This window comes from Grus americana, chromosome 6, assembly GCF_028858705.1.
Source record: "Grus americana isolate bGruAme1 chromosome 6, bGruAme1.mat, whole genome shotgun sequence".
Taxonomy (NCBI): domain Eukaryota; kingdom Metazoa; phylum Chordata; class Aves; order Gruiformes; family Gruidae; genus Grus; species Grus americana.
Genome location: NC_072857.1, coordinates 2,371,173 through 2,386,056, shown reverse-complemented (window position 1 = coordinate 2,386,056; position 14,884 = coordinate 2,371,173). Strand labels below are relative to the sequence as shown.

The 14,884-nt window shown below is 37.1% G+C and overlaps 1 protein-coding gene across 3 annotated transcripts in view; it reads left to right on the top strand.

Moving 5' to 3' along the window:
• Window positions 1–14,884, top strand: part of RIF1 (replication timing regulatory factor 1) — a 34,587-nt gene that overhangs the window by 3,616 nt on the left and 16,087 nt on the right. For 2 of the 3 annotated variants that reach the window (XM_054830100.1, XM_054830101.1), the window contains exons 4-19: window positions 1,264–1,394; window positions 1,823–1,917; window positions 2,622–2,811; window positions 5,155–5,247; window positions 5,332–5,470; window positions 6,839–6,990; window positions 7,788–7,908; window positions 8,846–9,019; window positions 9,283–9,393; window positions 9,629–9,691; window positions 10,616–10,716; window positions 11,127–11,213; window positions 12,843–12,916; window positions 13,032–13,212; window positions 14,235–14,342; window positions 14,581–14,730. In XM_054830100.1, coding sequence (XP_054686075.1) covers window positions 1,264–1,394; window positions 1,823–1,917; window positions 2,622–2,811; window positions 5,155–5,247; window positions 5,332–5,470; window positions 6,839–6,990; window positions 7,788–7,908; window positions 8,846–9,019; window positions 9,283–9,393; window positions 9,629–9,691; window positions 10,616–10,716; window positions 11,127–11,213; window positions 12,843–12,916; window positions 13,032–13,212; window positions 14,235–14,342; window positions 14,581–14,730 — 1,970 coding nt within the window. Of the gene's footprint in view, window positions 1–1,263; window positions 1,395–1,822; window positions 1,918–2,621; window positions 2,812–5,154; window positions 5,248–5,331; window positions 5,471–6,838; window positions 6,991–7,787; window positions 7,909–8,845; window positions 9,020–9,282; window positions 9,394–9,628; window positions 9,692–10,615; window positions 10,717–11,126; window positions 11,214–12,842; window positions 12,917–13,031; window positions 13,213–14,234; window positions 14,343–14,580; window positions 14,731–14,884 lie in introns of those variants that run through there. The other variant, XM_054830102.1, reaches the window with a different exon arrangement.

Genomic DNA, 14,884 nt, shown 5'->3' with positions numbered 1-14,884 from the left:
GAGGCAATGCAGCAGGGTAAAACCGCTGGTTTTCATTAATAGGGGAGAGCTGATGTCCGAGTTGGCTGGTCCTCGGGAGGTACCTGTGACACATTCCAGCGGTCCTTTTGCAATAGTGTGATCGGAAGAAGCTGCTCAGTGTCAGCTGTCTGTGTGTGTGTCGGATGGGGGTGTGGTGGTGGACGGTGGTTAAGCTAAGGTTGTCTTTTGCGGGCACAGAAGGAAATGTGATCTGGCTGTTATGTGGTGCCTTGATGGTGCTGAAGTCTATAGTGACTTTTCAAATGGTAATAACAAATAGCATACTGTCAATTATTCTTTTCTTCTGAGAAGTGTTAAATACTCCTGGACAAATGTTCTGGAATGACCTTTATTGGAGAGAAACTTAAGACTGAAAAAATCATATGTATGGATGTGCAGAGAGCATTTTTTTCAAGTGACTCTGCCATTCTGTTAATTAAAATTGATTCTTTCATTTCTTCTACTAATTTTCCAGTGTGTCCTGCTTTCCTGTTACTCAGACTTCAGCCTGATTTTCTGTGAGAATGAGGCATCTATAATAATGTCTATGTGGTCCCTGTCCATTCCCCTGTAACTTTTTTTACCTAGTTGATAAATTACAGTCGGTTTTGTTACAGTGTGTCGGGTTTCAGAAATAATTAAGTCCTGAAAACAATGGAGAGTTAGGGAGAGAGGACAAAAAGCACGTGTACTCTTGATCATTTACCCATGAAGCCCAAATTTGTAAGAAATCAGGCTTTGTTAGTTTTGAATTTTAAAGGAATACCTGATTTCTCCATCTGTCTTCCTAGTTGCATGTAAGTCCTATGTTAGCCTTATTCTTTTTTGTGTAATGAGCTTGCTGTGACCTCAGTTACAGTTTTACTGCCCTCTGTAATAATAAAGCCTCTTGTAGACCCTAAAATGAATCTATATGTCAGTATAGCAGTGAAATGGATTAGAGTGCTGCTATATTCAGTTGAAATCCAAGAAGTTTTGAGTAATTAGATATTTAATTTTCAGCTTTAGTATTTTTATATAAAATTCTTCTAGCTTTATGGTTTTCTGGTTTCTTGTAAAAATATAGATATACTACATTAATAGTATTTGAATATTAATACATTTTGAGCTTTTTTGCTAGTTTATTTTGAGAGAAATTTCCAAAAATTGCCAAAAAGTAATGTTTAAGATACTAAATCATGTCATAAACATTAATAAATCATTGCAGAAACAGAATTTGAACGCTGTGCATTCTGCTTTCAGCAACTGAAATACAAGACTTGCTTTCATTGGTGAACAGCATTGCTGTAAAAACTTCAGACAAAAACACTCGCACTCGGGCACTTTGGGTGATCTCTAAGCAGATGTTTCCTTCTGAAATTGTTAAAAAGGAGGTAAGTTTCGTCATTTTTTTTGGTGTAGCTTGATTTCATAGGGAGAGGAGGCTTGCGCAATCTCTTGGTCACTCTCCACTCAGTAGGTTTTGAATAAGAATGTCATTTTCCATCAAATTTGACAGTCAAGTATAGGGCCTGAGTTCTTGCACAAAATGTAAGGGCAGCTGCAGAGGGAAAAGAGCCAACAAATTATTGCTTCTCTTCAGGGAGAAGCTGCAATGTGAGCAATTCTGTTAGATACCAGTAAAGCAGCACAAGGCAGAAATGTTGTGAACACTCAACATTTGGTCAGAGCTCTAACCTTAAAACTAGACCTAGTGTAATCCGAACACAGGGCACAGTCCTGAGAAATGAAATTTCATGATTCCAGCTCGTCGTGGAAATATTTGTATTTAGGTGCTCACTCTGATCTCTTATTTCCTCAGGTGTCCAGTATTATTTCTACCCTGGAAACAATACTTACTAAAGGAGATGTACAGTCTATGGTAGTTGAATATGAGGCACTAAACGTTATTATACGGTATGTGCACTGCAATAGTATATTGTTAAAATAGATGCTTAGGATTTTTTTGGGAAACTATTGAAACAAAAAGTGACAGTAAGTATTCTAAAGAAAATTTTTGTTGAATGCTCTTGAATTGTTCAGTATGTTCAAGACTGTTTTCCCCCGGTGTTTTGTGTTACAGTGAACACAATGAAATGGTGTGAACTACTATCTCTTATCTCTCTCTCTCTTTGCCGGTGGTTCTCCTGAACCGCTTCATTTGTAAAATATTCCATTAATGAGAATACAAAAACTGATTCTGATGCAGAAAGTAGTCAATATTCAGATAAACTTTCATTGCTTTTGTTTTTAATAGCTTGTTAGGAATTATTTCCAAAGTCTCGGGTGCACTTTACAAATCATGTTCTTACATTCTAGCCTTTGTTTTCAGAACCTACCTAGTTGAGAAATTCTCAGCCGTTATATGGTATTTTATGACAGTAAATGTCAGTCTGTTCTGCTTTTGGAGAGGTCGATCTGAAATAATGCTTCAGCATTGCAGTTTTAAGTGAACTGTCAAAATATAATTGTTTAGAAAAATAAAAAAATAGAGAATGGTTTCATGTACATCATATGTTCAATTAGAGCATTTATTGATGATACTAAGATTATCATTGAGTGTCTGAGCAGTATGTCTGTTGGAGATTTGTAATATCTATATTTGGTTTTTTTGGATCTAGCTTAATGGAGCAAACTCCAGCCCAGATGGGAGAAGAGGCTGTGAGGTGGGCAAAACTGATCATTCCTCTGGTCGTCCACTCAGCCCATAAGGTGCAGTTACGAGGTGCCACTGCGCTGGAGATGGGCATGCCACTGCTCCTCCAGAAACAGCAAGAGGTAGCGGCTGTCACCGAGCACCTAATGACCACAGTGAGTGGAAATGCTCCACCTTTGTTCTAGAGGCAACAGGAATACTCATCGGGGTGGGTGGGTGGTTGGGGTTTTTTTAATTGTATTTACAGTCTAGATAGGGGCAGCAAGAAGCTACTGTGCATTGACAGCAACTTCTTGATGACAGCAGTGTTGACAGAAAAGTTAATGTAACAGCAGTGTAAATACAGAACCACTGTAAAAAAAAAAAGTTTCTGAAAAGAATCGTTGATCAGGGAAATAAGTTTTACTTTTTTAAATAACCTTGAAGCACCTGTCTTGATAGCATTAACTCGTATACTATCATTCAACTTTTATTGTCTCTTAGAGACAAATTGCTTACCAAATTAGGATCAGCAGAACTTGTGTGGCAGTAACTCACACTGTCTAGCTTAGCTTCCTACTCAAAACAGGGATAGCTTTGAAGTTAAGGCCACGTTGCTCAGGGCCTTGTCCAGTTGAGGTTTGAATATGTTAAAGGATGGAAATTCTACAGCCGGTCTGGGCAGCTTGTTTCCAGTGCTTAACCACCCTCATGGTAAAAACGTCAGTCCTTTTGCTGAAGTAGGATTTGCCCTGTTGAAACTTGTGTCTGTGGCCTCCAGTCCTTCCTTTCAGTACTTCTCTGAAGCATCTGGCCTCTTCCTTGTAATCCAGCTATAAGTAGTAGAAAACTGCAATTATATTGCCCCTACCCCAAGCTAAACAAGCCTGGCTCTTCTGGCACGAACTCTGTTCCCTAACCATCATAGTGGTGGCTCTCTGATGGATTCACTCCAGTTTGCCAGTAGCTATGGTACTTCAGTGCCCAAAGTTTGGTACAGTATTCCAGAGATGATCTGATGAGTGCCAAGTAGAGGGGTCAGTTCTCTTGACTTGCTTCCTGTGCTTTTGCTAGTGCAGTTCAGTATGCAGGAGCACATTCCTGATTGAACATTACAATTCTTGTCCCTCACCTCTTTTTCTGCAGGGCTGTTAAGACAGCCTGTGAGTCCTCAGTGGACTTTGCTTTTGAATTCTGTGAGGTTTCTGTCAGTCCATTTTCCAAGCTTGTGAAGATCCCTGAGTAGCCCCATCCTCTAGCTCATCAACTGATTCTTTCCCCCCCATCATTGATTGTGTTAAATAATATCAGCCCTTGTGGACCCGTTGTAAATACCACACATAACCTGGGCTCTGAACTGCTAACCACCAGCCTTTGAGCCTAGCTGTCCAGCCACACACCTTGTCATCTAACTAGTTTGTATCTCCCTAGTTGGGCTGCAAGGACACTAGAGGAGACTGTGTCAAAAGCCTCGCTAAAGTTGGAGTGGAGAACATCTGCTGTGCTCCCTGCATCTGCAAAACCAGGCCTTTCCGCATAGAAGTCAGTCATATTGGAAAAGCAGGCTCTGCCCATGGTATAAGTATGCTGGCTGTTCATAAGGACCTTCTTGTTCTTCCATGTGCCTAGAAATGGCTTCCAAGGGAATTCGCTCCATAATTTTTCCAGGCAGAGGAGTGAGATTGGCTAGCTTGTAATTCCCCAGATCCTCTCTTTTGCTTTTTTTTGGAAGTTGGCATAAAATTTGTTTTGCCCTACTCGATCATTGGGGATCTCTACCAGTTGCAGTGTCCTTTCAGGAAATAATCTTGTGGCCTCGTTGTGTCATTGGCCTTCTCCTTCAGCATCTTTGGATATGCCTTGTAGGGTTCGATGGATTTGTATGTGTCAAGTTTACTTAAGTAGTCCCCAACTCAGTTCTTCTCTACCACGGGTAATACCTATGTGCCCACTAACAAAGGTAACGGGAGACAGATGTTGGAGGCCTGAGAGTAAAGATGGAGGCAAGAAAGGTATTTGAGTACCTCAGCATTTTCCATGTCCATTAAAAGATTCTCTACCCCATTCATCAACAGCCCCCTTGGTCTTTCTGATGAAGCTTTTCATGTTCCTCTTCACTTCCAGAACTGTAGGCTTATTTATTTTGCCTTACTCACTGCTGAGGTTAAGTATGTTTACCAAAAAACCCAAGCAAACAAGGTGGGTTTTAGGGTCACAGTGTATTTTGACTTCAGAGTTAAAAAGACTACAAGTATTTAAGGAAATGGATTGTGATTTGTTGGCTGCCACTATCAGAATAATGGAAACCAACCATAAACTTCAACTAAGAAGGTAATCGGATGGTAGCAGCATTCGACTGATTTACCAGCAAATGCTATGTGGTGCAGAATTCAATCCTTCTGATCTAGAAATAGCATAGTTCCAGGTTGGTTGTGTCTCCAGACATTGATATGAGTATGTAGTTTTTAGAATACTTTGAATATATTTCTTGTAGAAATTATGTTTCTTTCTGTCTGCAGAAATTAATTTCAGAACTTCAGAAATTGTTTTCTACAAAAAATGAGACTTACGTGTTAAAATTATGGCCCCTGTTTGTCAAATTACTTGGAAAGGTAAGCAGAAAAGCAGTAATGAATCTTTAGGGGAGGAATTTTTGACAACATAAATATCTTGATCCTGAACTTCTTTATCTTCAGACTCTGCATCGTAGTGGCAGTTTTATCAACTCATTGCTGCAACTGGAGGAACTTGGATTTCGTAGTGGCTCACCAGTGGTAAAGAAAATAGCCTTCATTGCATGGAAGAGTCTAATAGATAATTTTGCTCTAAATCCAGGTAGATTAAAAAAAGTTAACCTGAATTGTTTTGACTACTGTCACTTTACATCTGGAACACAATATTCTGTCTAATAGTGGTCAGTGCTATGGTACATGCCACTGGATAGACACATAGTATATTTGTGGTATATACATAGTGGTGTCTGTGTGTGTGTATATATATATATACACACACGGTGGTCTATACTGTGTGTGTATATACATAAATAAAATTCGTGGGTTTGTTTTGTTTTTTTCAAGGAAAAGTGACAGTTTGATTAGTAGTTCTATCTTAATTTTTCTGCTAGGAGAAATGAATAGAATAAAATGAACAAACCTTTGTTTTGTAATGCTTTAATTGATCCAGCTAGCAATGAAATAGAGAATACAACATTCTGTAGATCTTATTTTGGACTGTGTGGATTAATTGGAGAAGAGCAACATTTCAGGATTCTATGTTAAAGTTGCTTTAAAGGTGTAACTGAGACTTGAACAAGTCTTTTTCAGCCTAGCTGTGTCAAAGCACACTATTTATTTTTTTTACTGTGATTGTGCTTCTCCTTACTGTGTGTCTGGAAGAGAAAGCTAAATGCGGACGTTTCTTATTTTAGCTGAATTTAACTTAAATTGTCATTTTAATTTGTTTCTTATCTGGTCATTTGTTCTGACCGTTGTTTCCCATAAATTAATTAACTTCTATTAATAATATATAGATAATAATTATAAATTAATTTGCTTCTATTGCGAGATAAAATCCACAGCACAACTCGCATTCATTGTGCGTATTCCAGTCCAGCTAATAAGGATTGCACACTGCAGAAGCAGTCTCTGTCAGCAGTTTCTTATGGCTTGCAGGTGGACAGGTTCTGATGCTGCTGAGCTGGCTAAAAGCTTTTCTTTTCTTTGAACACTTGCATGGGCTTGAGCAAACCTCTGTCCAGACATGCTGTGCTATTTTGACTAAAGTGGAAATGAGCATTTGTGGCCTCAGAATACTGTATTTGAGGTCATTCATTCTCATCCGGTGTTAATGCACATACATCTTAACTGTTTGGGTTTTCCTTTACTGTGGCAGGTAGGACTGTAACATAGTGAGTAAGAGTGAATTTCCTTCTGTTTATGTTGGTATGCAGTAGATTTCATTTTAGTCTTAGTATTGGAAAGAAATACTTGCTATTTCCGGGGTCATTCTAGACAACAGTTAGAGCAGTAAAATAGTCTGACAGGTCGGTGCATTTGCTATGTATTTTAGTTTTGCAGATTGTTGTTAATTGAATTTTAAGCTAAAATATATTAGGAAAAAAACTAATGGTTTAAAAATTTATCTTTTTTGTTGTTCTATGGTTTGACTATTTGTGTTGCTTAAATACACCTTTTTATCTTCAAGATATATTGTGCAGTGCTAAAAGGCTGAAATTGCTAATGCAGCCGCTGAGCTCTATCCATGTGAGAACAGAGGCTTTGGCACTGACAAAACTGGAGGTCTGGTGGTATTTACTCATGAGGCTGGGACCTCAGCTGCCTGCAAACTTTGAACAGGTAACACAACTGAAAATAGTCTTAGCATAATCACTTAGCCTATGTTGAGTGTGTGAAGCGAAGTCCCCTCTTTGCTACCGTAACTTATTCTGTACCTGTTCAGTCCTTCTTCAGATTATTATTAAAATAAAATTGTCTTAAGGAACCAAATCTGATTTGTGTATTTGTGTGTGCTCTGTGTGTGTTAAATACAGTAGGAGCACTTGGGACTGTATGGGCAATCTTTTTAAAGTTCCTAAAGATCTGAGAGTATATATGTGCGTCACGTGAGCATCTCTGAAAATCTCCAGTGAGTGCACAGCAAGAGTGAACAGAAACACATTGTGTAAGGACCACTTGGTCCTTTCACTGTGCCAGTGTGTGCTTTGGAAAGTGCCATAGGAAAACATACTAAGATCAGAAAAATATTTAGAAAGATGCACAGAGAGAAAAATGATCCAGGCGTTTCGTTGCTACTCATATTACAACTGGAGTGAATGTAATGTTTCTATTAGGCTCCTGAATTTCATAAAATTAAACTTTAGAATGGGAGTAAAGAAAAAAAAATCTACCTTTTTAGGTAAGGTACAGTTGCATCATTCTAAGATGAGTTTTTGTTTCATCTAGCCATTTCTAATTCATGTGTCAGTATGCATATTTTATACAGCATCTTAAAAACATTGTTATAAGTACCCAGAAACTCTGAAACACTGCTACTGCGAACAACTGTACAGCCTGTGTCGTATTTGAAACATATAGTTCTTTGTGGCTTATGGCTTGTGTCATACCTATTTTCACTGAGTTTGATATCTTTGCAGGTTTGTGTACCATTAATCCAAAGTACTTTAAGTCTAGATTCTTCTGCTGCATTGCAAGGAACTCCCTCACGTGTAACAGCCAACCAAAGTTTAGCCTCGGCAACCCCTACACATAAATCAGGTATTAAAGTACAAGCCTGTTTCCAACAACATTCTAGATGCAGCAAGTAATCTGTTCTATTTAATGTGTTAGGCTTTTTCATTTGCAATATATTATTATTGCAAACAGTAGTTCTTCTGCATGTTCATTAGATAAAATCAGGCTGTTGTAGTCAGTATTTCAAGTTTACGAAATTGAGCTAATAAAATTGTGTTGAGGACCAGTTTTAATGTCCTGAATTGTGTTCTCTTTTGCAAGGGAGCTTTGGTTTGAAACTTAGTTTTTCATGTATACATGCTATTTATATATGCTATTATCATTTCTATAGCATTGTTAGTTTCTGCCTGAATAGTAAACCAGTGATCATAATATATCAATAATGTTTGTACTCTACCTGTGAAATCACACCTACTTGAACTTTACATCTAAATGCCTGAGATAAGGAACTGCCTCTTTTTCTTCTCTGTATGGAAAGCCTAGCATTCACAGCTTGGGTAATTCTAGACTGCTGCAATTAGAAGCCTCAGTTATGTTATGGAAGTGTCCTAATTGTGTACCCCTTCCTTTTTTTAAAAAAAAAAAAGTTCGTCTTAGTTTTGTGAGATGGTAACTGAGGTAACTCTTTCATAGCAGCAGAGTTGCTATATAACTGATATATAGTGTAGCGTGTAACTTGCTCTATAATCACAGTTTCCATGGTGACTTTTGTTGCCAAAGTAAAGTTTGGCACCTGAGACTTTGCAATCTTTGGAAGATATTTATACTTTTAAAATACACGGTTATAACTGTGATGTTAAACCCTATGTAATAGGAGTGTGTGCTAGGTATCTGGCTGTTAGGGGTCCCTTTTAGCCAACGTTACTCTATGATCTGTTCTTTTCATCTTAACTTTGGGATTTGGGGCTGTTGGATCTTTCCTTTCATTTGATTGCAATGTCATTTTTCTCCTCTCTCTTAGGTCCTTACCCGTTTGTCAGTCCAGTCACGCCAAGGATGAACTTGAATTCTAGTACAGCAGGAGTGGTGGTGATTCCTTCCATTCAGCTTTTGGGAATTGAAATGCTGCTTCACTTCTTGATGGGACCAGAGGTTTTAGATTTTGCTAAGCAAAACAAACTTGTGCTTAGTTTAGGTATATGACGTGATTTTTGGTTTTTTTTTTTTTAAAGTAACTTCATGTAATCTGAAACTGCCAGTTTTGTTGAATTTCAAGATGTCTATTAGCATGAAATGCTTTAAACGTATAAAACTGTTAATTGTTATCTTCAATATTAAAAGTTGTTTTTATGTTAAAGGCTGCAAGTACAGGTATATACTTGATTATTTTTAAGGCTTATCTTACCAGTAGACTGCAAAATAACAGGTTTACAGAACATGTTTTTTTTGTTTTCCTAGAGCCGCTCCAGTATCCACTTATCAGTAGCCCTTCTTTTTTTTCTAAGCATGCCAGCACGCTTATAAACGCAGTTCAGGATGGCTTTATTGCAATTGGAAAAGAAGTTCCTGGTAAGAATCTAGTGGGGAAACTTGATTTCTTCTCTGGAAAATAAAGTGGGGGAGGGAAACTGAAGAAAAAATAATCACCTCCTATTCTAGTCTTGACGTTAAATAGAACTGGTCTGACTTGGTTTGAAAGTTTATGTCAGTTTTGGCTTGCATTGAACACCATTTGTATTTTAACTGAAATCTTGATTAATGTTTTTTATTACAAATGGAATAAAAAATTTGTGCTATCTTGTAGATTGTATGCTGAATGTTATATGGAAGGACATAAATGGATACGTAAAAACAGCTATTGAATCAGGTAAAAAGTGTATTTTTTTTATTTGTAATTGCTTACCAGTTAGAGTCTGGTTTGTTGTTGTTGTGGTGGTTTTTTTGTTTTCTTAAGACTAGACCTTAAGTAGTGTTTGCTTCAATGCTGGCAAAACTTGGTTTTAGGCATCATCAGTATTTGTTTTTGAAGCAACAACTGATGTTTTCCACAATGCCTACGTCTTTGTGTGACATCATCGTGCTGCTCTGATCCAGTGAGGCTTATTAGGGAAGCACAGTAGCCTATGGCTGCAGCTGTATTGCAATGTAGCAGTCTGATATAAAAGCACTTTAACTGCTTTTCTTGCTGAAGAAATCTTTCAATTTAAAATAAAAAAATAAAATCCTACTTCAGGTCTTTGGTATTGAGAAATCGAGACATTCAGCATATTACTCAAATTAGTATAAAGTCTTTGTTATGTAACTGTGGCTGCCTTTTTTCTTAAATTTTATTTCATAGTAAATATAATGTCTTTTATACATCTGTAAGGTGTTTCCTATTTTTAAAAAAAAAAAAAAGTCCATTACTCTGTAAAGGCTTTGAAAATCCAGAATATTCTTAATAATGAAGTCTTACATTGAAAGATGTAACTGAAAGGCGTAAGAGAAATGAAGTGCGTGGCTTGGACAAATGCAAAATTTCACAGCTTTCTTTAGCATGTTGAAGTTAAGGTTGTTTAATGATAAAAATTCCATTTTACTAATAAAACTTAAAGAGTTTAAATAAAAAGTTTTTGGTTACACTGTTCTTCAGAGCAGAGACTTGGTATCTGAATCTGTTAAGTATTTGGTATATATTTATAAATATATGTGGAGTTTTTTGATCTTACAGTACATTATTTTTAAGTTTTAAATGATGGTCAGAGTGATTGTTACTTTGTCCTGCTCTAACTGTAAATATGTTTTATTCTAGGAAATAAGAAAGAAAAGCAAGGGTCAGAAATACTGACTATGTTGCTCCAGGCCTTAAAAAACATTGTTAAATCAAACTCTCTTCCTGTGCAGAAAATACTGGTAAGATGAGTGGGTTTGTGTTTTAAATCTCACTTCTTTTTGCTGCTCTATATTCTGATTGGTAGCAGCCTTTTGTATCTAACTTACCAGAATGGTCTCTTTAAAAGAGAGAACTTTTTTGGTACGAACTGTAAGTTATGCAGTTCTCATCAGGTGGCATAGTGTTACTTAAGAGTTTCTGTCTTTAAAATTTTTTTTCAGATTTATCAGCAATGTTCACAGAATTGGGTACATGGTTCTCCTACCAGAACCTTCTGCTTCAAGGGACAGTTCATTTCACAATGGATTTTTTTCTTTTTACTAAGGGGAAATAATTGTTACAATTTTGTTTTTACTTGTACTGTTACTTAAAATATTTGAGGCCTCAGGAAAAAAATATTTACAATGTTTTCTTCTTTTCCCCTATTTAGTCCCTCATTGATATTACTGTTAAGGAATTGCCTCCAAAAGTATTGGGGTCACCAGCTTATCAGGTTGCTGATATGGATCTTTTAAATGTAAGTCTGACTTCATTCCAGAACTTCGTCTTTATTAATGCTGAAATGCATTACGATGTCATTTGCAGAAACGTACAGAGCATTTCATAAGTAGTTAGATCCAGATCTTTCAGGAAACCATGTTCTTCTGTGTTCCAGAATGCAGACTTTGTTTCCAGCCCTCACTTCTGATGAGTAGTTTAACTGTTTATAGCTACAAAGGATATGCTGAAAGTACTGTGAGAGGGTTTCTCATGTTCAGGTTATGATTTAAAATAGAGGTCCCAGATACTTTGCGAGGAGACAGCATAATGAGACTGTGTAGGACTACTTATGTACTAAGACCTGATGTTTTGGGGAAGTGTTCTGAAGTTAATAGAGCGAAGTACTTTAAAGAAAGGTAGAAAGTGTTGTTCCTCAGGAAAAATTAAATGCACAGAAGCAAAGCAGAGAATATCATGCTAGACAGCATTATTTCAGAAAAAGTTCAGAAGTCATAGAGAACTAAAGCCTGAACTTACTGGCCATAGTCTACTGCAGAACAAGTGGCGGTATTCATTAGCAGTGAGAACTACTCTGTTCTGCTTTGGTCCAGCTGAGCCCCAACTGGAGCGCTAGGCTGTGTTCCAAGCACTGCGTTGGAAGGGGGAAGTGGATGACGGTGATCTAGAAAATAACCGCAAAAAATAACCTATGAGAAAAGGCTGAAATGACACTTTTGTGTGTGTCTGTTTTGGGGTAGAGCAGGCTAAGTAGGAGCATGCTACCAGTTAGATTTATTAAAAATTCAGAAGGTTGGTTAGAGACTTAAAATGGAGTGATGATCAGCTCTTCTCCTACATGCACCAGTAGATAGGGGCAACTTGTTTATTTTGCAGCAGTGGAGATAGAGCTTTCTAGCCTATGGAAGTAGCTAAATGTTTACATTGTTAGCCAGGGAGTGCATGGAATTCATTTGGAGGCTTTTAAAAGCAGACAAATGTCTGTGAGAGAAGACCTAAGTGTAATAGAGGAAGCGAATGCTTCAATTCAAGTGAGTAGTATAAAACTACCAGAACTGGCTTAAGAGCTTAACTCTAAAAATTCCTCCCGGCTTTTTGCCTGGGTGTTTTGTTTACATTTGGAGGCTTTTTCTGACTTAGGTGCAAGAATCAGAACTTTTTTAATACAGTTGAAGCTTTAATTGGCAGGTATTGAATGCATTTTGTTAAATACTTTTAACACTAGTGAACCTGAAATACTTGCGATAGATTTTTAAGAGAGGTTGTCCAAAAGATGTCTTGCTGAAACCTTGAAATAAGCAAATCGCAGGTTGCTCCATCATGTTCCAGGTATCATGATATGCATCCATTGTGTTATCTGCACCTACCTTACTGTGGTGCATGTAATTTCGAGGCAGTAATGACTAAAAAGCTGTGAACTATAGTATAATTGGTATTCTGTTGAAGCACTGGGATCTAGCAGAAGCTTAGGTTTCCAGCTTTCCCTCTCATTTTTATTTTCAAGTGTTAGACTTGACAATTTTTGACAACTTTCAATAATTGCAAATTTCTGGCTCACAGTTAAATAAAGTGTATAGATACATGAGGCAACTGTTTCATTTGATCAATGTACGTGTGTTGTTTTGACCTCTTAAATTTCTCTTATAAGGGAACACCAGCTTTGTTCTTGATTCAGCTGCCTTTCCATAATAACCTCTTGGAATGCTGTGTAACAGATGAGAGGTATGTGGTGGTGTTTGTTTATAATGGGCTTCCCATAGTTTAAGACTTTATAGAAGTTTTTTCCTAACTTCATCTGAAAAAAAGTATCTTTAACCTATTTAACTTTCTTCCCTAGATTCTTTGTAATTCTAGAAACACTAGTGGGTTATGTTTTGTCTGGGCCTACATCTCCACTGGCTTTCAGTGAATCTGTGATCTGCGTTATTAATCAGAGTGCAAAGCAAGTGGAAAATAAGGAACATCTTTGGAGAATGTGGAGTATCGTTGTTAATCCACTAACCGAATGGATTAATCGGGTACGGTGGCTTTTTTGTTCTCTTCCCCATTCCCGCCTCCCAAGAAAAAAACACAGGAAAACTTTGTGCTGATCTTTTATCTTAATGTATTTTTAGGAATTACATGTCTTGAGCTGATGGTAAAATGACATAAACCTTGGTAGTGTTTGTGAAACTGGAATGTCTGCAGCTTTTTTTTTTCTTTAAAAAAAAAAGTCCCTGACTGAAGTAGGAGCATTTGCAGTGGAGTAGGACAAAGGGCAGCAGTGGAGTAGTGACCCAAAGTGTAGTTTAAAGTGATTCCAGTCAGTAAGAATGATCACTCTTCAACACTGTACTGGACACAGTATTTGGAATGTTTTTCTCCTTCTTTTAAGATGATAAACATGTTATAGGCTTGAAGCCTTCACTCCTTGGCGTAGTCTTGCTGCTACAAAGGCTGGAAACTTGCCCTGCAGAACCTCTTAACTTTTAAATACTAAGAGTTTGTTTCCTTTACGTGGAAATATAATAAATACCAAGTTGGGACGTTCAGGACATAGTTAGAACAGTGTTTCTTACTAGCGTTAGACTTCTTGATCAGAAGTCCTAATGAAAGCCGTATAAACTGGAATATTCAACAGGTTCTGCAGGTTACTTACTAGAAGTACGTTGACTGTGATGTAGTTGTTGAACTAATCCTCATGTAATCATTAGACCTAAAAATTGAACAATTTATGAAAAAAGTTTTAGGTGCTTTAAGTAGGTTGCTGTCATTACTTACTGCAACTGAAATAAGTAAAAAAATACATAAGACATTTTCTAACTAATTGTTTTTATTCTTGGAATTAAGTTATTTTGGAAGTAAGAAACAGTGCTTTTTATCTCCCTAAATAGAAGGATCAGCTTGAACTCTGAAAAAACTGAGAATAGCTAATTTCAAAATGCCACTGGCAATTTAGCTTGCACAGATTTTATGTCTAAAATAGATGTAATTAGAACAGCCTTACTTGTCATCTAAATTCTGCAGCTTCCTTAACCCGAACGTTGTTTTCTCATTGCAGACTAATGAAGTAAATCAGGGTGATGCACTGGAACACAACTTCAATGCTGTTTATAGTGCGTTGCTGCTACCAGTGTCACATATCTTTCCCATTCAGGAATTTCCACAGGTAACAGCAAATGCATAACATTCATTAGAAACAACGTGGGGTTTATAAAAACTATAAAGTACCATCTGATAATCTTGGAGTAGAGTTTGTTACTAATATGTATATACCTTGGACCACTGCTTCAGGGTTGAAATTCTTGAGTTACATAGGTTTTGACAGAAAAAGAAAACTTAGGCAAGTTTTTTATCTCTATGCACAGACATTGATATTTATAAACTTTTTCTTTCTGTTGTTAAAGCCAACTATGAAATCCTTGTTGCGCACTTGGTCAGACCTGTATAGAGCATTTGCTCGCTGTGCTGCTTTGGTTGCAACAGCAGAAGAAAACCTATGCTGTGAAGAACTTTGTGCCAAAATAATGTCTGGGCTAGAAGGTGAAACTCCAGTAGTGAGTATAAACTAGTGATATTGAACTATATAAATACTTTAGCAGATATATTTTTAAATTAGATATAAGGACCTGTTGTAAACCCTAATGTACTTTCTGTAACTTAAAGTGGTTTGGGCGAGACTTAAAGCCGTGACAAAATACTTTTTACTAA